This window comes from Cucumis melo, chromosome 6, assembly GCF_025177605.1.
Source record: "Cucumis melo cultivar AY chromosome 6, USDA_Cmelo_AY_1.0, whole genome shotgun sequence".
Taxonomy (NCBI): domain Eukaryota; kingdom Viridiplantae; phylum Streptophyta; class Magnoliopsida; order Cucurbitales; family Cucurbitaceae; genus Cucumis; species Cucumis melo.
Window position 1 is genome coordinate 9,448,428 of NC_066862.1, and position 23,899 is coordinate 9,472,326.

The 23,899-nt window shown below is 33.4% G+C and overlaps 2 protein-coding genes across 5 annotated transcripts; both read left to right on the plus strand.

Moving 5' to 3' along the window:
- The first annotated feature begins 12,119 nt into the window (after positions 1 to 12,119).
- LOC103496063 (transcription elongation factor 1 homolog) lies at positions 12,120 to 14,684 on the plus strand. 2 transcript variants are annotated; one of them, XM_008457786.3, is made up of 5 exons: positions 12,121 to 12,288; positions 12,913 to 13,041; positions 13,242 to 13,312; positions 14,089 to 14,110; positions 14,219 to 14,684. In XM_008457786.3, exons 2-5 carry the CDS (start codon positions 12,929 to 12,931, stop codon positions 14,277 to 14,279), a joined length of 267 nt encoding a protein of 88 aa, XP_008456008.1. In that variant the 5' UTR covers positions 12,121 to 12,288; positions 12,913 to 12,928; the 3' UTR covers positions 14,280 to 14,684. The 2 variants fall into 2 exon arrangements, with proteins under 2 accessions (XP_050942848.1, XP_008456008.1); XM_051086891.1 differs by lacking the exon at positions 14,089 to 14,110 and having other exon boundaries at positions 12,120 to 12,288.
- Positions 14,685 to 15,961: 1,277 nt separating this feature from the next.
- On the plus strand, positions 15,962 to 22,534 carry LOC103496064 (protein SAWADEE HOMEODOMAIN HOMOLOG 2). Of its 3 annotated transcripts, XM_051086893.1 has the most exons (10): positions 16,186 to 16,422; positions 17,396 to 17,481; positions 17,601 to 17,646; positions 17,727 to 17,880; positions 19,564 to 19,633; positions 19,842 to 19,893; positions 20,652 to 20,795; positions 21,038 to 21,157; positions 21,694 to 22,027; positions 22,312 to 22,534. In XM_051086893.1, the coding sequence occupies exons 1-10, from the start codon at positions 16,369 to 16,371 to the stop codon at positions 22,329 to 22,331; spliced, it is 1,080 nt and encodes a 359-aa protein (XP_050942850.1). In that variant the 5' UTR covers positions 16,186 to 16,368; the 3' UTR covers positions 22,332 to 22,534. The 3 variants fall into 3 exon arrangements, with proteins under 3 accessions (XP_008456010.1, XP_050942850.1, XP_008456011.1); XM_008457788.3 differs by having other exon boundaries at positions 15,962 to 16,422; positions 21,694 to 22,363; XM_008457789.3 differs by lacking the exon at positions 16,186 to 16,422 and adding an exon at positions 16,881 to 17,178 and having other exon boundaries at positions 21,694 to 22,363.
- Positions 22,535 to 23,899: the final 1,365 nt, after the last annotated feature.

The window sequence follows — 23,899 nt, forward strand, 5'->3', positions numbered from 1 at the left end:
TTGAAGTATGTTGAAGGCTAGGGGTAGGAACAAACACACCTTCAGTAGACGAGCTTTCCTAAGAATGAACTGATATAGGAGGATCAATATATTTTTCAGCTACAACATCAAGAACAAAATTCTTCTTTAACAATCGGGCTAGTGGAACATCATCTAGGTCATCTGAATCCATATTGGACATATGACTCTCAGGAGCACCTGGTGCATGTTCAGTATTTGTCGCAGGATTTCGAGAATCAACATCGTCTTGCACAGGCTCATAAAGTCTGTCGAAAACATGTGCCTGTGATTTTTCTAACAAAAGGCGATAAGGTCTCTGTAGTGGAGTACTTTTGAAACGAAGACCTCCAATACTCACACCATGCATGGATGTCTTCAAAATTTGAGTTTCAAGAACGTCTTTAGAAGACTTCGCCGCATAAGTACCCTTTCGAGTGTTCACCATTTTCCACCCAACTCCAAATCATAGAGTAATTTTTCAAAAAAAATATGAGGAATTCCGAAGACGAAACGTTCAGCTTAAATAACCTGTAATCCTTCTTAATTAAATTTCTCATATCAAGAAAATATTTTTCAAACGCCGTAAAGATAGTCATTAATTCCTAATACGGTGTCGACACCACCAAAATTCCTGATCGTGTAAAAGTGCTTCATCTTTTTAGCTGCTTACAGAGTTAAATTTTACATACTTATCCTAATCCAGCGCGTAAGTGCCCAAATGTGTTCGCATCAAGAGGCTTAGTGAAATATCTGCCAATTGCAAATTTAAGTGAATATGTTCCAGTGTAATAATCTTATTTTTAATAAGCTCTCTAATAAAATGATGTCTTATATCAATATGTTTGGTTCGACTATGCTGAACTAGATTTTTTGATATATCAATAGCACTCATATTATCACAATATAGAGTCATAATATCTTATGTGAATCCATACTCATGCAACATATTTTTCATCCATATTAATTGAGTACAAGCACTCCCTGCAGCAATATACTCAACTTCTGCAGTAGACAGGGAAACACAATTTTTTTACTTACTAAGCCATGAGATAAGATTATTTCCAAGAAAGAAACATCCTCCAGAGGTGCTTTTTCTGTCATCAGAAGAGCCTACTCAATCGGCATTGCAATATCTAACCAAGATAGAATTCGTATCATAGAAATACAAAATTCCAAAATCACTTGTTTTGTGGTCATACTTGATTATCCTTTTAACCGCTTCTAAATGTAAAGTACGAGGATCAAACAAAAAACGAGCACATATCCCAACGACATATGCAATGTCAAGTCGACTGGCATTTAAGTATAACAAACTTCTGATCATGCTTCTGTAGAGCTTGTGATCTACTTTTTTACCATTAGTATCTTTGGTAATTTTAACATGTGTCGCAGCTGGAGTCCTTTTGTGTCGAGATTGTTCTAACTTGAATTTTTTAACTATGTTCTTGGCATACTTTTCTTGAAATATGAATATGCCCTCACTTCTCTGTTTGATTTGTAGGCCCAGAAAACAAGATAATTCACCCAGCATACTCATCTCAAATTCTGATTTCATGATATCAATGAAGTTATCAACAAGGTCTTTAGGGAAACCCCCAAATATGATGTTATTGACATAAATTTGTGCTACAATTAGATTATCATTCGTTCTGTGAATAAATAACGTCTAGTCAACCCCGCCTCTGGAATATCCTTTACAACTCATATAAATTGTCAACCGTTCGTACCAGGCTCTAGGAGTTTTCTTAAGCCTATATAAAGCTTTATTAAGCTTATACACATGCTGAGGAAACTCAGAATCAATAAAATCCTTTAGGTTATGCAACATAGACTTCTTCGTTCAAGTAACCATTTATGAAGGCACTCTTGACATCCATTTGATATAATTTAAATCTACGGATACAAGATATTCCAAGCAACAAGTAAATAGCCTCTGTAGCCACTTAATTTTGTCCGACCTTATTTAAAATTAATTTAATTGCTAGATTAATTTTTACATTAATTTGTCTTATCTTGAATTTTGTGATTAACTACATTTTTCTTAAAAAAAAAAGTATTATTTAATTACTTTTAAAGTTCTGTGGGTAGTTTGGTTAGAGTAACTAAATCAATTAGTTAGTCTAACTAAGGTAGTAGAGAAATAGCAAATATGGTAACTTTTTTTTAATTTTGTTTTGTTAATAAAGGCTTCATGCCATTTTGAGTTGTGTGCCAAAGTTGGCATTAAAACAAATCCCACCATTTTGAATTTTAGCCATTTGAAGAAGCATTTTTTGCTATAAATAACTCATTCTTCTTCATCCACACAACACAATATGAAAAAATAGTGAGATAATCAATTAAACCTTCAGTTAATACTAAAGCTAATAACAGTTGCAATAGCTAGAGGGACAGTAGAAGAGAATAACACAAAAAAACTTTGGTAACCCATTTCGGGCCAATGTTGTCTACATCTGGGGATCTGCGCACAGCCCTGATGAGTAATTTTATTAAGATTCACTTTAGTCAATATACATTGATACAACATCTGTACTCTGTTCAACTATATGATTATATAACATGTGTCTCGACTTTAGACTTCAAGCTCTCCTGAATGCATGAGTAACTCTCCTCAATGATGTCTGACTTCAGGCTCCCCCTGAATGCATGAGTGAATGTCTTCGATGATATTTTTATATACTTCTAAAGATTACTGTGATCACGCAAACCACTGTCTCGTTCATTTCATTACTCATCAATAATATCAACTTAGATCAACATGCTGATCTTATAGACATAAGATCATACAGCCTTTTCGTTCCTGCAACTTCTGCAATCAATTCTTCGTTAACCTTCAACCGTGAAAGATCTTTTTAATATTTTTCTGTTTCAAACCCTGTATTCGAAAGTCCTATTTATACATATAAGATATAAATCTTACTTCTCATAATTATCTTATCTTTTAAAAGAATAATCTCATAATATCTTTTAGATAAAATCCTTTTTATCCTTTAATTATCTTATCTTTTAAAAGAATAATCTCATAATATCTTTTAGACAAAATCTTCAACAAACTCCCCCTTTTTTCTAAAAGGAATTTCTTTTCTGGTTCAAGACAATGCATCTCAGAGACTTTTCCTAAAAGAACAGTCAACAAACATCCATATTCAACCACATAATTAACACAGCAGATCAATACAACCATCATTTCATTTCTCTACCTTGTAACCAGTATTTAAAACAGTATATGAACTACACAACTTCAACAGAAATAGCGACATAAACAGCTTCAAGATATTAGCCTGCAAGAAACATCAAAACAACATCTAAACTGCATAGCTTCAATAGAAACAACTTCAGGATATCCAACATCTAAATTGCACAGCTTCAATAGAAATAACTTCAGGATATTAGCATTCAACATTCAACAACACAGTCATCATTTGGAGTTACAAATTGAATGTTCAGTAATATCCATACCATTTCAAGCATAATACATAACTACTCTATTAAATCTTCGAGATCTTCTTTAAAAGATATAGATAAAAGATTCCTATTTATAAGAAAGATCTTTTATCTTTTATCTTTTAAAACAAATATCCTTTTAACCTTCTTTTGAATCTCATTAATTCGTTTTGACAAAAATCCCAATAAACTCCCCCTTTTTGTCAAAAAAAAGAAGAATTATTTTTAGGTTCAACTAGATGCCCCATAATAAAATATCATCAATAGAAAATCAAATAATCGATATAAAACCATCTTGAGATGCAGAGACTTCTAAAGGCATATATCAATAAGAGCTCAACAAACGCCATCAAACTGAAGTAGTCAAAACTGAAGCCATTGCAGAAGTCAAAACATACATCTCGCCAAAACAACATCATTAGAAGCATAAAAACGTAGGGCACATCATAGAAACAAAATATACTGCTCCTTTGACTCAAAACAGAATAAGCACATCTACCACAAACCCTTTAATCCATCAAAAACAAAATCTGCACAAAACTCTTCAATCAACATTAATAATAATCATATAAGCTCCACAAAAACAACAAACTTTAGCATCTCCTTTAGGTGGCCCATCTAAAATAACTTTTTGCACAAAAATCTTCTCATCCATAAAAGAATGTCTACTCTTGAGATTGATCAGCTGCACTGAAGCATGAGACGAAGGAAACCAGTTTGTAAAGTCAATCTTATGGAGTATGACATATTTAACACTAAGAGATACAGCAGAAATCTCATTCATTGGCCAAACTAAAAAAGTTCCTCGAGATAAGATAGAAGCCAAAACATCAATAAATAGATGCAAAGACTGAGAGCTTGCCGCCACAGTGATTTCCAGAAATCCATGATACTCAAACATGAGTGGTGCTCATCTGATACATTCAACTATATGACTATATAACATGTGTCTTGGCTTCAGACTTCAGGCTCCCCCTGAATGCATGAGTAACTCTCCTCAATGATGTCTAACTTCAGGCTCCCCCTGAATGCATGAGTGAATGTCTTTGACGATATCTTTATATACTTCTAAAGATTACTGTGATCACGCAAACCACTGTCTCGTCCTTTTTATTACTCATCAACAATATCAACTTAGATCAACATGCTGATCTTATAGACATAAGATCATACTATCTTTTCGTTCCTGCAGCTTCTGCAATCAATTCTTCGTTAACCTTCAACCGTGAAAGATCCTTTTAATATTTTTCCGCTGTCGAACCTTGTATTAGAAAGTCCTATTTATACATATAAGATTTATATGTATAAATCTTATTTCTTCAAAGATAATTAGCAAGATTCTTGAAATAAAGGAGGATCTTTTATCCTTTAATTATCTTATCTTTTAAAAGAATAATCTCATAATATCTTTTAGATAAAATCTTTTTTATCCTTTAATTATCTTATCTTTTAAAAGAATAATCTCATAATATCTTTTAGACAAAATCTTCAACACAACATATAGAAAAAGGCCACACAAAAAAACCCTAGAAATTTTTACAACCTTCATATCCTCTCTTCTTCATCTAAATCTGCAACTTCCATACCCCCTACTTTTTTTAACCTTCATAGCTTCTTAAAAAAACCAAAAGATCTACAACATCCATTTTATCTTTTCTAAATGCTCATCTATCTCCCTCCAACGCCAGTAATCCAACATACAAAAAAACTCTAACTTAGTTGGAGGTGTATGGTAGGGCTTTGGTCCCAATTATTCACACCTCAAACAACAAGTGAGTTTAGTGTGTTGGGATTTCAATCTCTCTCTCTTTTCTTTTTTCTTATTCTTTTGTTTATTTTTCCTTCAAAGTTCTTTATTTTTTTTTTATTCTTAGTATTCTCATTATTTTATTTATCTTTCTTTAAGCTTGCATAAAAAGATGCACAAAAAAAAAAAAGACTGATTGATTAAATATTTTCTTCTTCTTATTATTATTCTTATTTCTCTACTTTTATTTCTCTTATAATTATTTATTTTTTATCTTGTGAGCTCTTCTTTTATAGTTTTTTTTATTTATTACATATTTCTTCATACCTTGTTGTTATCTATTTTTTATTTAATATCATGTCTTTCCTTTGTTAATTTATTCTTAAGCTTTATTTTCTATATATTGTTTCTTTACATTTTTTTTTATATATAATTAGTATTTTTATTTATTTAATTCTTTCTTTTTCTTTTTATAGCATTTATTATTGCTTCATTAGTATTTTCTCATCTTGATTATCGCTTCTTTAATATTTTTCTCATCTTGATTATTGCTTCTTTAATATGTTCTTGTCTTTTATATGTTATTTAATATTTTTTTCTCCTCTTTTGTGGTCAATTTCATATGTTATTGCTAGTAATTTTTAAGTTTGTTAACATTTTAAATTATTTTTTCTTAAAAAAATTCGACGATCTAGAAAATTTGGGAATCTAATTTCTTAGAATTCTTGAGGTGAGGAAATCGATTATTTGAAAATCCGAGATTGATCTCCAGTATGTGTTTATTAAGATTTTGATATGTTATTTTATGTTTGCATAATTTATTATGATGCTTCTTTACTCTTGTTTATTTCTACTTTATAAGTATCATTTTGTTTTCTATTTAAAATTTTCAACTCTTTGTAATTAAAATTCTCAATGTTTTAAAATCTTTCTAACTTAAAATTATCCAAGTTTTAAAACATTTCACATAACTATTTTTTTTAATCATTTCGAATTTTGTTTCTTTTAAAGTTACAATTTTTTTATGTTTTTCAAATGTTCAAAATTTAATCTATAATTTCATAAGGTTTCTTAATCAATCTTTTCTAATGACTTATACCGTTTTTCCAAAATGAAATCCTACGAAGAAATTTAGGAAATTTAGGAGTCTGATTTTCTAGAATTCTTGAGGTGATAGATCACATCTTTGGAAGTCCAAGATTTGATCTTAATAAAAAATGATTTTATTTAATGTTTTAAAAAAATATCATTATTAGAAGGCTATTCCGATGACGAATTTTAAGAAATTGTACTAATTCCTCACTTTCTCGAGGTGAGAAGATTTTCTTCAACATAGTTTAATTGATGGAATGTTTTCCACTTATTTTATGAGATCATTGCTTCAAATATTGGAGTAATGATAGGTAAAATAAGACATTAGTTTTTAAAGAAATTAAAGAATAATTTCAATTCAAGATTTGAAATTTGTCCACCGTTTTCTAAACGGGTGTTGTGAGGTGCTAACACCTTTCTCATACACAAATGACTCATGAACTCAACTCTAGTTTTCGCAGACCATTTTCTTATGATTGTTTACTTTATTTCAGTGTTCAATCACACCACAAAAAGGATTAGTGGCGACTCCTATTTTGTTTTAAAACTAACCCATTTTAACGTCGATCGCTCTACGTCGTCTCGGGTACGTGGCGCAGCCTCTAGTTTGGCAATTAGTGCAAATGTTTCATCAAAGTCAACTCCCCTGACTTGAGCATAACCCTGGGCTACCAATCGTGCTTTATTCCTTGTTACATGCCCTGCTTCATCAGTCTTATTTTTAAAAATCCATTTTGTACCTATTATATTTGCTCCTTCAGGTTTAGGAACTAACATCCATACATTGTTACACCTAAATTGAAGTAGTTTTTCTTGCATTGCATTTATCCAGTATTCATCCTTGAGAGCAGCATCAACAAACGAGGGTCCAATGGCAGACATATAACATAAATCATCGATAATTTTCGAATAATATACTTTCTCATTCTTTCTGGTGGTAATTCCAGCTAAAGGATCACCAATTATCAAGCTTGATGGATGATTCTTTCTCACATGCGCTAATGGAATAGGTTCAGTGACTTTAGCTATAACATCCTTAGATATTGATTTTGAGCTTATATGTCAGCACTATCAGCCTGAGTATCAGCTTTAGGTGCTTCAGTAAGAGCAGTAGGAGAAACCATAGTCACTTTCAGTGCTTTATCATCTTCATCATTAGTTCGTTTGGCAGTGGGTTCATAATCATTTACCACAACATTGATTGTTTCCATAATTGTTCTAGATCTATTATTAAATACTCTATAAGCTCGGTTATTCTGAGAATATCCAAGAAAGATTCCTTATTCTGATTTAACATCCCACTTTCGATGATATTCTTTATCAGCAAGAATATAACAAGTACTTTCGAAACATGAAAATATTTCACATTAGGCTTTCTTCCCTTCTATAGTTCATATAAAGTGACAGTAGTTCCAGATCGAATAGTAACTCTATTGTGAATATGACATGCTGTGTTAACAACTTCTACCCAAAAATATATTGGCAAAACCTTAGCATGTATCATCACTCAAGCCATTTCTTGTAGAGTTCTATTTTTTCTCTCAACTACTCTGTTTTGCTGAGGAGTTATAAGAGCATAATATTCATGATGTATTCCTTCCAACTCACCGAAGTTATTGAGATCTTCATTTTCAAATTCCCTACCATGATCGCTTCTAATTCTAATAATCTTTTTCCCTTTTTCACGTTGCAAATTCAAACATAGGCTGATACAATTTTTAGCAGTATCAGATTTACCCTTCAAGAAATGAACCCAGGTAAATCTGGAAAAATCGTCTACAGCAACAAAAACATAATTCTTTCCTCCAAGACTTTCAGTTTGCATAGGACCCATAAGATTCAGATGTAGTAGTTCAAGAACTCTATTTGAAGAACATCATTTAGACTTTTGTGAGGCACTTTAGTTTGCTTTCCAATTAGACAATCTTCATAAAAGAATTTACTTTTGATGTCTATATTTGGAGTACCTACAACAGCCTCATTTTTTATAGCTTTATATATGCTCCTTAAGCTGATGTGTCCTAACTTCTTATGTCACAACCAAGTTTGATCTTTTTTAGTTGAGTGACATAGGTCTGAGTTACTAGGGATCCAATGATAACAATTATCTACCTGTCGACTACCACTCATAAGAACTTGATTATCTTCGTCAACTACAACACAATTGGCTTTGCTAAAATTCACTCTATAACCTTGATAGCATAGCTGGCTCACACTAATCAGATTGACTTTTAATCCATCCATACATCTAACATCATTTAGACAAGGTAGATTATTTTTATCAATGTTTCCTTTGGCTATGATTCTGCCTCTTGCACCATCTCCAAATGTAAACATGACCCAAGGCACACTCCTTCAACTCATAGAAGAAAGATCTGTTTCCGGTCATATGTCTAGAACATCTATTATCAAAGTACCAGACATCATCCGTGGCTTGAATAGTTATAAAAGCAATATTACAATATTCAGACTGTTTAACTCTCTAGACCATACAACTACTTTTTCTTCTATTCCGATTTGGAAATTTTGATTTATGCTTTGGACTGTCATACTCTACCTTCTGCTGATACCATTTATCTCTTTGGAGTTTATAACAAAAGGTCTAATATGGCCTTTTTTACCACAGTAATGACAAATCCATCTGGTAAATTTAGCTGGAGGGCTAAAAACTGTTGTTATAAGAGCTGTTTTAGTTTCGTCTTTTACTAAAATAGGAACAAACTTTACTTCAGTTGAAGGTTTAAAACTTCTTACTGAAGCATCAAAACCAAGATCATATTTACTTGAACTGTTCTGTTTTGAATTTAGTGTTAAATCTAAACTTTGAGTTCCTGAATTTAGCATTTTCACAGATTTTATTGTCTGATCGTAGTCATTTTGGACTTCTTTCAATTTCAGCTTTAGAGATGATATGACAGACATTAATCGTTCATTTTCTTCCATAAGGTCTTGAATTCTTTCTTTTTGTATTGCTCTGGCTTCATAGTCTTCTTTCCACACCACTTTGAGTTCCTCAAAAGTTAGTTCTTCATCACAATTTTCTTCAGAACATTCACTTCCGTCTCCAAAATCACTTTCTCTAATACATGCTGCGAAGGCATTCATGCCACTATCATCTTCATTATCATCAGTGTCCTCATCTAACAAGGTAGCACGAAATTTTTTCTTTTATCTTCTTAAAAACATGGGACATTCAGCCTAATAATGACCAACTCCCCCGCATTCTCTACATCTGAAAAACCTTCCTTCACCCTCTTTTTTCTTTCCATAGTCACTGCCCTTTCTGTTTGGGACTTCATTATACCTTCTTGTAGTGTTCTCACCATCTTTCTTCGATATTGATTTGGATTTTGAGCAATCGATCTGGTAGTATTCATATTTTTGAACTTCCTGACACTTTAGAGAACTGTTTTGTCAGTAAAGCTATTGACTCATCCATGTTGACTTCGTGATCAGATTGATTTACTATTGTCTCTTCTTCATATATGGATTTAAAAGCAATTCCCTTGCTTTTCTTGTTCTCTCTAACAGATAAAGTCATTTCAAATGTGAGCAGAGACCTAAATAACTCATCAAGTTTTAATGTAGTTATGTAGTGTACTTCCTTTATGGCAGTGACCTTTATGTCAAATTTTCTAGGTAGAGATTGTAATACCTTTCGCACAATCTTAGAATCAGGAATTTTTTCACCCAGCAGTAGTAATTCATTAGCAATCTCCATAACTCTCTCATTGTACTCTGAAACTGATTCATCTTCAGACATTTTCAAAGCTTCAAATTTCGATGTTATCAGCTGCAGTTTGGATATCTTGACTTTAGAAGTCCCTTCATAAGCAACTTCCAATATTCTTCATGCTTCTTTGGCTGTACTACAGGAATTTATAAGTTTTAAACACATTTAGATCCACACGATTGAATATTGCATTTAGAGCTCTAGCATTACCCACTATTGCTTGTTCTTTAGCATCAGTCCAGTCAACCTCAGATTTCAAAACTGATACACCATCCACAGTAATCATCGGAGGTTCATAACCAGCAACAAGAGCGCTCTAATCTCTCCCATCTAATGTTTTAATAAAGTATCATACGAGACTTCCAATATGAGTAGTTTTTACCATCCAATATAGGATGACGAGAAGCTGAAGATCCCTCTCTGATTATCTTCATGATCTTGCAACTCGCTCTGATACCAATTGAAAAAACAATGTGAGATAATCAAATAACCTTCAGTTAAATCACAAGTTAATAACTATTGTGATTGCTAGAGGGACAACATAAGAGAATAACACAAGAAACTTTGGTAACCCAGTTTGGCTAATGATGCCTACATCTGGGGAACTGCGTACATCCCTGATGAGTAATTTTACTAAGATTCACTTTCAGTCAAAATACATAGAAACAGCATATGAACTTTGTTCTACTATATGACTATTTAACATGCTCAATAGCTTCAGACTTCAAGCTCCCTCCGAATACAAGAGTAATCATTCTCGATGATGTCTGACTTCAGGCTCCCCTGAGTGCATGAGTGAATCTCCTGGACAATATCTTCATACTCGACTGAAGTTTCTGCTGTGATCACTCAAATCACTTCTTTGTCCTTTTTATTACTCATCTTATAAATCAATTTAGATCAACATCCAAAACCTTTAGACATAAGATCGCACTACCTCTTCGTACTTGCAACTTCGGCAATCAGCCAATCGTTAGTCTATCGCCCTTCAACAATATATCCTTTTTTTTATGTTTTTATCATCGGTCCCCTCTTTCGATAACCGTCTTTATATATATATATTTCCTATTTTCACAAATATATCTTGCAAGATTCCTAAAATAAAGGAGAATCCTTTTATCTTTTGATTATCTTATATTTAGAAAAATAATCTCATATTTTCTTTTAGACAAAATCTTCAATAAAATCTAAACGATCATGCCAAATATAAACAATCGTGTACTGAAAAAAAATTGTTTAGATTTGTCTACTCAAATTTAAACAATCAAATATCTAAATGTTTGTCTATCAAAAAATATTGAAAAAATTTGTTTAGATTTTGGCCCCAAAATTAAATGATCAAATTATCGTGGACCAAATCTAAACGATCGTATACCAAAAATAGCCAAATCTAAACGATCATTTACCAAATATATTAATGTTATGATGCCAATTAATCATGAGACATTTTTTGTATTTCCATTGTAGGTCGGTGAGTTTTTTCTATTTTCGAAATAGTTATATACCGTGTAAATATTTTGTGTTATATTGTTTAAAAACCTTAACAAATAAGTAAAAAATTAAATGAGTATTTTCTAATAGAACGAACTGAGTCATAATATTTACGAAATATAGCAAAATTTTAGATTCAATGACACTGATAGACACTTAAAAAAAATGACAGAAACCTAGAATGTAAAATTTTACGATACTTTATTAGTTTTATCATTTTTTATGATTTCTCACGTTAAAATACAAAAACAATTTTTCAATAAAAAAATAAAAAAATTCAAGTGAACAAAATTATTAAATAAATAAATAAACCAAAACATAGAGAAGTATTAACAAAATGTTAGGAGATCATGGGTCAAAATCTCCCAACTTTTCAAGGAGCGAACCAATGCAATATATTTTTCAAAGAAAATAAGAAGAGAAAAGATTTTATTTGTTGGAAAGTACAAAATGGTCCTCGAAGGATGGCTGCCCTGCCCTGCATGGCTGGCGAGATAAGATTTGGCATTTTATTAGCGGCTTTTCCATAGTTATAGATTATAGAATTAACTTAGGGGTATTTTAGTCAAATCGAATCTCACAGCTATCTTAATAGAATTATTAGAGGCTTTTCCGTAGAAATAGATTCTAGTATTAATTCAGGGGTACTTTCGTAAAAATGAATCCCAGAGCTCTATAAATATCACCCCCTCCTCCTTGTTTCTGGTTACATTCTCTAATACGACCTGCGGTACGATTGCTGCTGCGAACGATAATTCCTCCCAACTCGATCAGCGATCAGGTTCGTCTTCTTTGTTCTATTTTCTTTTTATTGTTCGTAGTTCTAGGGTTTTTATTAAGCTTTTCACTGGAATGTTATTATGCTTTCTTCGTTACGGCCCGTAACCTAGGGTTCTACTTGTTTTTGTATCTTGCGGCGTGCTTCCGTTTGAACGTTCTTTGCGTTTTTCGTTGAGATTGTTATTCTTTCATGTTCCTGTTTCGTTTTTTTTTCTTTTTTGGTGGGGTGGAGAATAGAATTGCTGGAAATGCATATCTGGTTTTTTCTGCGTGAAACCGAGAGACTTGAAGTTATATTATCCGTAGCGGCAGTTGAATTTTCCGGAAGTTTTGGTTATTATTTGTTTTTTATTCTTTCCATGGTCGATGGATGTCTATGATTTTGTAGGGAAGTTATGTTTGCATCTCTAGTACTGTTTATTGTTTCATGAATTGGGTATGAACGTTTTGGGATGATGTGTACGGATGATGGATTATGGAATGAGTTTTACTTTATGAGGTTTGATAGCTTATTGATTGTGCTTTTTATATGCTAGATAAATCTATTATTTATATCCTTTTACGTTTGATTACGGCTCTCATTTTGAAGACTTATTGATATTGTTATTGTTATGGATGTGAACAGCCTTAGGACACAGGATATGGGGAAACGTAAGTCAAGAGCAAAGCCCCCACCTAAGAAGAGAATGGACAAGCTTGATACTGTTTTTAGCTGTCCCTTCTGCAATCATGGGACCAGTGTCGAATGTCGCATGTAAGTTTGCATTTTGTTCCTCTTGGGTTCTTGTAACACGGGAGGTTGGGAGGATATGTTATGAGGACTTAAGCATTTTTTGTGGCATTGTGGAAAGGCTGGACTGATGAATGTGTATATTAAGGGCTCATGGACTAGTCTCTCTGTCTAGGTGCCCCGTTTGTTTTGCATTCTGACGAGGGTGTTTGTATGGTTTTTAGTGATATGAAGAACCTGATTGGGGAGGCCTCCTGTAGGATTTGCCAAGAAAGCTTTAGCACAACTATTACAGGTATTCTCTTCGATTCTCTTATTCGCTATCTGTTGTCTGTGTTTTACACTGCACTTTATACTATGTTGCAATGGAAGCGGAAACAGTTTATGGTTCTTTTTTAGGTCTCAAAGTATTTTTTACGAATATTTTTGTCCTTGTGGAGCAGTGGTTGTTTGACCTGAACTATAATTTGTGCACAGGACTACAGGACTATTCTAGTTCACCCCGTTTTCTCTGTGCTCAAATAGACAGATGAATGAAAGCTTTGTCATGCAGTTGTTCCACCTTCCATCATCACTAGTTTTTTGTTCTGGTTATAGATAGTCTATCAGAGGAAAATCCGTCCAATTATGTTTAGGGCATCATGTATAATTCTGGTGAATTGAATTGTCTGTGTCTAATCCGGGGCTTACTGTGTGTTTTCATTTGTCTGTTGTAAGACCCCTAGTTAGGGAAATGTTAGGATTATTAGTGTGGTTATTAGAAGGGGCATATTAGTAAAGCTAAAAAGTTTGTTAGGCCTTTTAGTTATAAATAGAGCGAGCGCTGTTGGGAGAAAGGTGTGAAGAATTTTATGGGATTTCCTTTGTGGAAGTTGGAAAAGACAGCCCTCTCGAAAGGCTAGATTATCTTGTTACTTTTCTTGTGATATTTCAATACATTTCCATATTTGAATGTTCTTGAGTTTTTGTGTTTGTGTGTGTGTGTATTCTTGAGTGTTTCTGTGTTTGGTGATATTCTAACATCACATATAAATTTAGTTGCACTAACATTTCAATTCTTTTATTTTGCAGCCTTGAGTGAGGCAATAGACATGTAAGTAAAGTTTTAAGGCTACTGGTTTTTGTCAATTTGTTGTTGCTCTATAGTGCTTCTGCTGACGTGGTGTTTTTTTTGTTTTTTTTTTTTTTTGCTTTTGACCAGATATAGTGAGTGGATCGACGAATGTGAGCGGGTCAACAACCTTGAAGACGATGCTGCCTAGAGGGATCAATTGGGGGAGCATGAAGCTTGGTGTTTTCCTATGAAAATGAAGCTGGCTAGTTCGAATTTCCTTTTACGAACCTAAATTAAGAGAGAGGGGGTCTTACTGGTAGGTATAACAACACTGCCGCCCTCCACCCTCCACCCTCATAGCGGTATAGAATAGACAAGTATGTATGTACAGTAGTAATGTTGTAACGGCTTGCACTTGACTTTATTACGTATTTTCACGTATGTGTAATTTTCTTTTAAGTTTTTTAAATCAAGAATCTTGGAGTTGGTAAAGTTGTGTCGGATGGAGAGTGAGTGGTCCTGAACCCTCCTTTATTATTGAATAATTCAATGCTTAATGTAAATGAAATGTTTAAGGATGTTACAGAATATTAATGGTTGCTATTTCATGCCATTAGACTTTTGAAATTGTTATATACTGATACTTTTTAATTGAGGATACGGAGTTTGCGTCTTCATAAATTGTTGGGAATCAATACTTTCCTGACTTGGCTGTTTAGACCTAACTTTTTTAAAGTGCTTTTAAGTATAAATCTTTTTTAAACCATTTGCTAGTTAATGTGGATGTATAATTCTTTTTGTGTTCAATAAGTCATCTCCGGCTCAGACATTTGGGTCTACTATTAGATTGGGATTCAATGGAACTACTTGAGTTATGGAGTATAATGCTAATTATGTATAGATAATGGTATGAAGATCTAAAAGTTTATAGATAGAGATTTGGTGTAGAAAATTAGTGGTGTATTTAGGGAACCCGTGAAGATGTTCATGGCTGCTCACCCACTTCCTTTAATTTTCAGTTGTCTGATGTCTCCCATATTTATAATTTATAAATGCATCAATACCCTTCACCCCTTCCCCTTTTTTCTTCTATCACAATCCTTTTCTTTTGTAAATTCTATCTGAGACCATAAATTTATATTTACTTCTTACCAACTTGTTCTTTTCTTCAGATTTTACAACTGCTTCTTTTAATTAAAGAATAGCTTGAATAGCACTTAATAATTAAGTTGTGAGTTGTGAGTAGTCTTTTTTTTTTCTCTTTAATATAGGAGGGCAAGGGTTTCGAACCACAAATATGTTGGTTGTTAATACATATTGAAGGCTGGTTAAGATATTTTGCTTGTTTTGACAGTTACATTAAAACAAATCAATTCATGTTATGGCAGGACAAATTGTTTTTAATTTTTTATTCAGTCGGATAACATGTTCGAATTTTGAACTAATTTAAGAGTATATGTCTAAACTAGGTTAACTGTCACTATATTAGACTAAGAAAATTTGGTGATATGAAAAAGTGGGATCTGCTTTCAAATATTGAATAAGAAATCCAATCTGATTGAGGAATAAATGGTGCTCAATCTGATCGTGTTTGAAGATTGCATGGGATTTACTACTTTTATCATTATCGTTACTATTAAAATTAAACGTTGCATTGGAGATATATCACAATTGATACGACAATAGAATTGTATAACAATTACATTTGTTTTTATAATAAATTAGTAAGATGATCTAAGTTTAGATTGACCAAGCCTTTACGAGGACTAAATCATATAATCAAATCCAATAATTGACGAGGCATTCTTTTTCCAAACAACATCTAAGGACCGTTACGAAAACTATACAAAAATAAAGAATATAGAGATAGACCAAATATTAGAGTTTCAGAGACCAACCTAATGTTAAAACCTAAAAAAGAATATGGTGAGATTTTGGGGGTCTTATTCCCCATTTTTGAGGTACACAATTAAAAGTTCGATATTCGGTACGGAATCACCTGGGAATTTTATTTTTGCTCCCCAAAAGAAAAATAACGCTGAATTTTTGGGCTTAAAGCTTCTATCTTTCTCTCCATCATTATATATAATATATATATATATATATATATATATATATATATATATATATAGACACATTTATACTGGCTCAAAGATTTCCCAAAATAACGAATTTCATTTCTGTAGACGGGATCTTCAATTCTGATTTCTTTTTCCCGGCACTTTTTTCTTTGTTTCTCTCTCTGCTTCTTCGATAGCGACGCCGAAATCAAAGAAACACACCGAAAATTTTAGCTTATGGGTCGGCCTCCCAGCAATGGAGGCCCTGCCTTCCGCTTCACGGCTTCCGAGGTCCTTTTCCCCCTTCTTATTCTTCTTCTTTTAGTTGTTTTTCTCTCCTTTTTTTTCTTCTATTTTCTTACTGTGAATGATGCGTTCCTGATGCATGTTCGATGTTTGAGTTAAAATTTTTCTGGGTTTGCTCAATTGCTGCGTCTATTTGCTTGATTGGTTATTTTTTTAAAAAAAAAATATTGACTTTACTGATTATTGTGCTTGTTTTCTTTTTTCTGTATTGGTTTTTTGTGGAGGTTTCTTATCGATTTCTTTTGAACTGATTAGCTGTTTTGTTATTTTCTAACTTGTATTCTTTTTTTTTTTTTAAAAAAAAACATTTCTCCCCATTTCTTAATCCACTTGTTATTGTGTTTTTCCCCTTTTGAATTACGATGCCCTGCCCCCAAATTACTACTTGTGTAATTGGTTTGCTTTCATTGCATAGAGTGAGGTTATGGTCAGTGTAGGTGTAGGTACCTGCATTTAGGTAAGAACTGCAGAGAGGGAGATTGTTGGGATTTGCTGGATAACGGTAATTTGGAAGAGTGCCATTTTCAATAACCCTTTCCATCTTTATGTTTTGGTGAGTGGTGAGAAAATTTAAGGTTGCTGGTAGTTGAACTTTTGGTTTAGAGCTTTTGATATAATTTGTTCCAGACCCAAATGGAATAGATCTAACCATCTGAATTTGAGTGCAAATTGTGTTGACCCCCGTTCCGAAGTGAAACAGTTGGGTTTCTTTTGGCCTTTTTGCTGTTCATTCGCAAGAAGGTAATTAATTTTCCTGCCGGTTGTATTTTGTTCTATAAGGAAGTACATTCTTGATATGGAATTGAAAACTATTTCAGTCAAATGAAGTTTTTATGTTCTTGCTTTAAGGCTGCTGCTGTAGTTGTTTCTTTTCTAGGCATTATAATCTCATAGGTTGCACTTCCTCAAAAGTCAAAACTTCTGGTGAATGTAATATTCAATTCTTATTTTTATCAAGGTCGCGGAGATGGAAACTATATTGCAAGGACACAATAATACCATGCCAGCTCGGGAAGTTCTTGTTGCACTTGCTGATAAGTTCAGGTGGGCATTGAGCAGTAGCCTACTGTGGCTTTTATTATGTTTGAGTTGATCTTTGTATGACTTTTTATAGAAGACAGGATTGAATAGTCTAAAAGAATAATTTGTTTATGTTGTTATAGTGAATCAGTAGAACGGAAAGGGAAGATTGCTGTGCAAATGAAGCAAGTATGGTGGCTTCTGTTTCTATGCTTGACCTTGATATGATGGTTAAAGGTGTCCAGCTAATTATCATTATTACTTCTTAGGTTTGGAATTGGTTCCAGAATAGACGATATGCTATCAGAGCAAAGACATCCAAGGCTCCTGGAAAGTTAGCTGTCTCTCCAGTTGTCCAAATTGAGTCAACCCCTGTGAGAAATGTGCCTCAAACCGTAGTTGTTCCTGCTCCCACACCAGTAGGTATTAAAAAGAATTGTTATGTTATCTTAGTTTTTAAGCATTTTAATTTTATTACGCTGTTTTTTTCTTTTTTATTACATGTTTATTACTAGCTTATCATCACAAATCTATTCTAGTACTAGAATGGCATTCGTCAAAACCTCAGTCTAGGCTTGTATCATCATTTCAAAACTTTTCCTCGCCAGCACTGGGAAAAAACTATATGTGGAGGCGTGGAAGTCTTAATGGCCCCAAATCTTCATTTTGATTTCTACATTTCTATGAAATAATTACGGAAAAAAAATTGCAAATTGAGCTGCTAGCTTTTATTGTCTTCTTGTCCTTCTCAAGGATTTTCACCTTGCTCTCTTTTCCACCTCCTGAGCTTTCCCTCAGTTAGATTCTTGGCTTAGGAAGTCTTACATGAGAGAGTTAATACTATGGACCATGTGTAGAGAGACTCTTCCTTCTTTCTTGCGCCTCAGTGGTGTTTCTTCTTTAGAGGGAGCTGTATAAGACCGTCAAATTCTTTGGAGCTGCCAGCTTCTTTTTTCAATTTGGTCTTGGTTTTTTGGGTGGCCCTTGGTGTGTCTTTGGCTTGGAATATGAATGGCATGGCCATGCTGTAGGAGGTTTTGCTTTCTCCTACCTTTAGGGTGAAGGGAAAGTTATGGCAAACTTGCTTCTTTGCTGTTGTTTGGAGGAATTAGCGAGGAATAATAGATTATTAAAGGGAACATTACATTTAATACTCTGGTGGTTGAAGTATTTCGCTATTATCAGTTGAGTCTTATTCTTTCGAATTGGAGTAATTATTGTAGTTATATAAGTTAGTTTTGCTGTTTGTTTGGGGGGAGGGGGCGAGGGGTGAGTGAGTATCATTTTTTCAATTGGAACAGATTGCTATGGTAAATGTTTCCAAGAAGAAGTTAATATGGTCTTGATTCACCTTATTCCATAATATTGGTTTAGACCATTTAAATCCTCTAATATATTTTAAAAAATAATTGAACATTTCCCATGATGGTTCTCAATGCGAGGTCTCTTGGTCCTACAAGTCTAAAGGAAATCCATGATATATTATTTCTACCTTAAATCATGGTTGGCCATGTTTATGTCCTATGAAGAACTATAATGTTTTAGAATGACATGGTGTGGACAGCTATGAAACATGGATGCTTCAGTTTGGATAGTGTGAGAACAAAGTATATGTGAGCAAAAACTTATAGGACAGGTTGACCACTTGACACATTTTGGATGGCTCGATAGTATGTGTCTGTGTCAAACAATTGTTGGGCACTTAAAATAAAATGTTCAATTTATTGGTGTTCTATTTTTGGTCTGTTTATTTAGGTTTGAAAAAAGTGAAATAAAAATAAAGTGAAGACACTAATAAATTTTGAGAGGTAACACCAATCTTGTTTTTCATGCATATTAATGGATGAACATCGTTGATTATGGATTTGGTTTTTTAAGATGATTCATATTGAAGCACAGAAAGTTTGTTTTTGGATCATTTATTTATTTATTTATTGAGATTAATAAGTTTGTTTTAGGATCATTTATTTATTGAGATAAGGCATTTGTATCAGTCAAACTGAAAAGCAATTCTAAGTACTAAAAATGTGGAGGGGAATTTTGACGTAATTATGTTATTGACATTAACATATTTTAATTTTTCATTCAATTTCTGTGCCATTCCAGGCACCGCAAAGAGTGCTCCAGAAAATCCATTGTCGGAATTTGAAGCTAAATCTGGGAGGGATGGTGCATGGTTAGTATAGCTTGTCTACAAATATGGGAATTTTGGTGTGAATTAGCTGGTTTCTGTGCTTTTGGATGATAAACCTCCTCATGATAGGTGTAGAGGAACAATTGGAGTTTCATGCATACACACATATGTAAATTAATTAACACGCAACAAACACACTTCCACAATATGAGACATTACTGATTGATTTTTTTTATCTGTTCATGGTCAGGTATGACGTTGCTACCTTTTTATCGCATAGATCTGTGGAAAGTGGTGACCCGGTAATTTTGTGCCTCTTGCATGGAAGTTATTATTTAAGGAAGCATTGTGTTGCCTTTCTTTCCTCATCAACCTATTTGCTGTTTTCTTCTTCATGCATTAATTATTTGAGCTTTTATCATTAAAAATTTGAACATGCACTATTAAGCCAATTAATTCTTGAATGGCCACTATCTCCATTGTTAGGAAAACATTAATCTGCCTTCTATCCTCAACCCATGGGCCCAATGTTAAGGGCTTTTCATTAGTTTGGTGGTGGCTTGAAAACCTTTTGGACCACATTCAATCCGATATTTTCACCAAGTAAATATATGTGGTTTCAAACTAAAAACAAAAGTCTGAATTATGGGGTTTTTGAGTGTTACGGAGAGGGAATTGTAACATTGTCTGACTTGTTAGTTAGTATTACTCTGGATGTTGCTTCCCCCTCCCTACCTTTGAGTTTGTATTGACACATATTTAGGGTTAAGCAACAACTTTTCTGACCAATATTTTTTTATTGTTGGTGATTCCCTAAAACGGTCTGAGATATTTGATTGTAATTCAAAAGTTTGTCTCCTGATTTTTCGTTGAGTACAATAAATGTAGTGGTGAGAATGCAATTCTTTGGACCTCAAAGGAAGGAATAGATCACTTAATCATTGATGTTCATGATTTTGGTAAAGAAATCTGATGTTTTGATTTGTTTGCTTTAATTTGGCTCCCTATATTACCTAATAATTGTTGTTTGTCAGCAAGTCTAATAGTAATTGTTTCTCAGGAAGTACTAGTAAGATTTTCTGGTTTTGGATCCGAGGAGGATGAGTGGGTTAATATACGAAGGAACATTAGACCTCGTTCTCTACCTTGTGAATCATCAGAATGTGTGGCGGTTCTTCCAGGCGATCTCATCTTATGCTTTCAGGTAAATATTTTCACTTCTCCAAACTTCCAGTACTTAAAAGAGAGGCCTTTCCGTAACCTTCTTGCAATCAGTTCAGGACAATCTCTTGGATGTAATTTCCGACTACCTTGTAAAACCACTCCCCTCGTTGGAGTACACAATGATCTTTTAACTTTCTCACTGGAAACTCAACACACGCTCTACCAGTTATAGGGAAAACCTTTTTTTCTTATGAGAAATTTCATTATCTTCGAAATTTTCAGGAGGGAAAAGAGCAGGCACTTTACTTTGATGCCCACGTGCTTGATACACAACGAAGAAGGCATGATGTACGAGGTTGTCGATGCAGGTTTTTGGTTCGTTATGATCATGATCAATCTGAGGTGTGTATCTTCTTCAGGTTCTTTTGGTTGTTCCTATTCAGTATTGCTCTCCTAGGTTGGATCGTTGCAACGAACACAAACATCACATCAGTATAACCATTGTCGTTAATTTCACATGAGCTGAAGACTTTAGCTTTTGATGTGGGCAAATTGGAAATCAAGAGCTTGGTTAGTGGTTGGGCTGATATCTTTTTTTTTTACATTTCTTCTTTTTATAAAAAAAGTAATCCTATTCTCTTTCTTTGGAGTTGCGTGAGTAGGTTGGGTAGGTGGTTTTCTTAGGGAAGTTTGCTTCTCGTTATTTAATCTGCTAACCTAACCATGTGGCTACGTGGAAGAACCTTTTCTAATCCTCTACGGATTTTTGGAAGTTTTTATTTTCTTCCTTTTTGTAAACTTAATCTATGAAATTCTTGTTTCTTCTTCAAGAAAAATAAAAGGAGGTTATTTCAGTAACAAGCGAGAACTGTTCTATTTAATCAGGCATTGAAGGCTGTTCAGGATTATTGACTTATCTTGCTCTAAATTATTGTTAGGAAATTGTTCAGTTGAGAAAGATTTGCCGTCGACCTGAGACTGATTACCGGTTGCAACAGCTTCACGCCGTAAATGAAGCAGCATCCATTGAGCCCTCAAAGTCTGGCATGGATTCTGTACTGCTCAGTGGTCAGAGGATAAATTTCGAAACACCACAAAATCCACTTAGCAAGGATGCAGCCTTGGTTATACCAAATGCAAATCCCCATATAAATGCCCATGCCCAAACTAGTACTCAGGAAGCAAGGAATACTGAAACTAACACTGCTCCGATCACATTCAGTTCCGGTAATCACAATGCTCCAACCACATTCAACTCTGCTAATCTCGCAGGTAGCTCTGCATTCTCAAGTGGTATCGTGACAAACACTGTTTCTGGTGGGTCAGCTGACAATGTGTCTGATGGGAAGTTACTTAGTTGATTATGGGGGAAAAGTAAAATTCTCCATTAGTCTAATTTTAACAGAACCTATCAATTTAAAATTTTGCCTGACTCGTTTATTTAGGATGAGTAAATACCTAGCGAAGTCTGTTCTTTTTGTCCCATGTTTCAAAGTTATAGGTTCTCCATCCACTTGCTGTGAATGCTGAATGTTCTTGACGGATGAAAAATGCAGGACTCATGCCTCAAGTGTAGTATCGAACAGGTCAGAGGCGTCATCTCTCCCATTTTACCTTTCGTTTTCTCTGCTTAGCCAAACATGGGTCTACACTTACACAATCCACACTGATGATATAGTTTACTGCTTAATTTTCCATAGAGCTTTGTTAACTGCCAAATTTAACTAATGATATTGTAATGGTCATAAAAGGTGCGAAAACTGGACATGTTCGCTTACACACTTTGCTAAAGGACACATTACATGAAACACATGCGCACATTCATATCCATAGTAGTTCCCTTCTTTCTTCCTTTAGGATTGATTGAATTTAGGAATATAGAATACATCTCCATTTTTGAAAATTGTAGTAAGAGGAAGTAAAAGTTCTTCACTTATATTTCATGAGGTGGGAAGAAAATCAATGCAAACACGTACAAGGTCTTTGAGACTCCCTCTCTCTTGGATTTGAGGAGATTTCACTTTAAATATATAATATACTTAAAATTCTGTAGCTTTCTTTTCCAATGTCCCCCAATTCTCAGAATTTAAAGACCCGAGGTAAAAGCTCGGGTTCAAACGCACCGTGCTCATCATCATAGTCCTCATGTGGGGATGTTAATGAAGTAGGTCAATTTTTGGACAAATTTTTAGTTGAATTGACCTTTGATCATGGAAACTTAAAAGGAAAGGAAGTTCAAAAAATGAACGGAGGAATTTGCCTAAACAAAGATAAAATGGGTGTAACATCAACTGGAATTGGATAGTTTGATGTATCTATTTAGTTTGAAGATGAAGTAAAATGAAATTGATGAAGTCCTATTTCTCAAATTTACTTCGGTTGCGTTTAGATTGACTTTTCTAAATATTTATAAACACTTTCAAACATTTAGAAAGTCAATTTAAACATGTATTTTGTTTTGTTTGGTTTTGTTTTGTTCGGTTTAAGAGATTATACGAAGTTTATTAAACAATAATCTTATTTTAACAATTGTATCGGTTCTTTTGCAATTAGTCTTAAATCTTACACCGTCAAATGTTATTTCAATCTAATGAACTGTGACCTTTTTCTTGTAGATCAACGATTGTAAGTGGAAGTTCTAATTATTTACATTTGAATTGGTGACTAATATTTTTATTTACTAAACTATATTATCGATCTGCTAAGTGATTATGAAGTAATCAGGTAAAAATTATAATAAAATTTTAGTTAAATTATATTAAAAAATTAACTAACTTTTGGGTTAATTTTGATTATATCATATATTTTGAAAAATTTTACTTTAATCGATGGCTAATAAAAACCAATAAGTTGCAAATAACTCGTATATATATTCTCATAAATTTTGATAACATTTTAGTGCATTTCAAGATGTAACTATCTTTTTATAATTTTTTTATAAATTTATTAAAATGTAGAAAATTTATTTATCATGACAATTTTGATTGAATGCATACAGATAAAGATAAGTGTAGCTATATATTTTATGAAATATTTACCTTTCATTCCTTTAACTCAGAGAACTATTTGGCCTATCTTGAGTTCATCTAATATTTCAAATAACATTCTCTGATGATACTAAAAAAGGGGAAAAGAGCATGAATA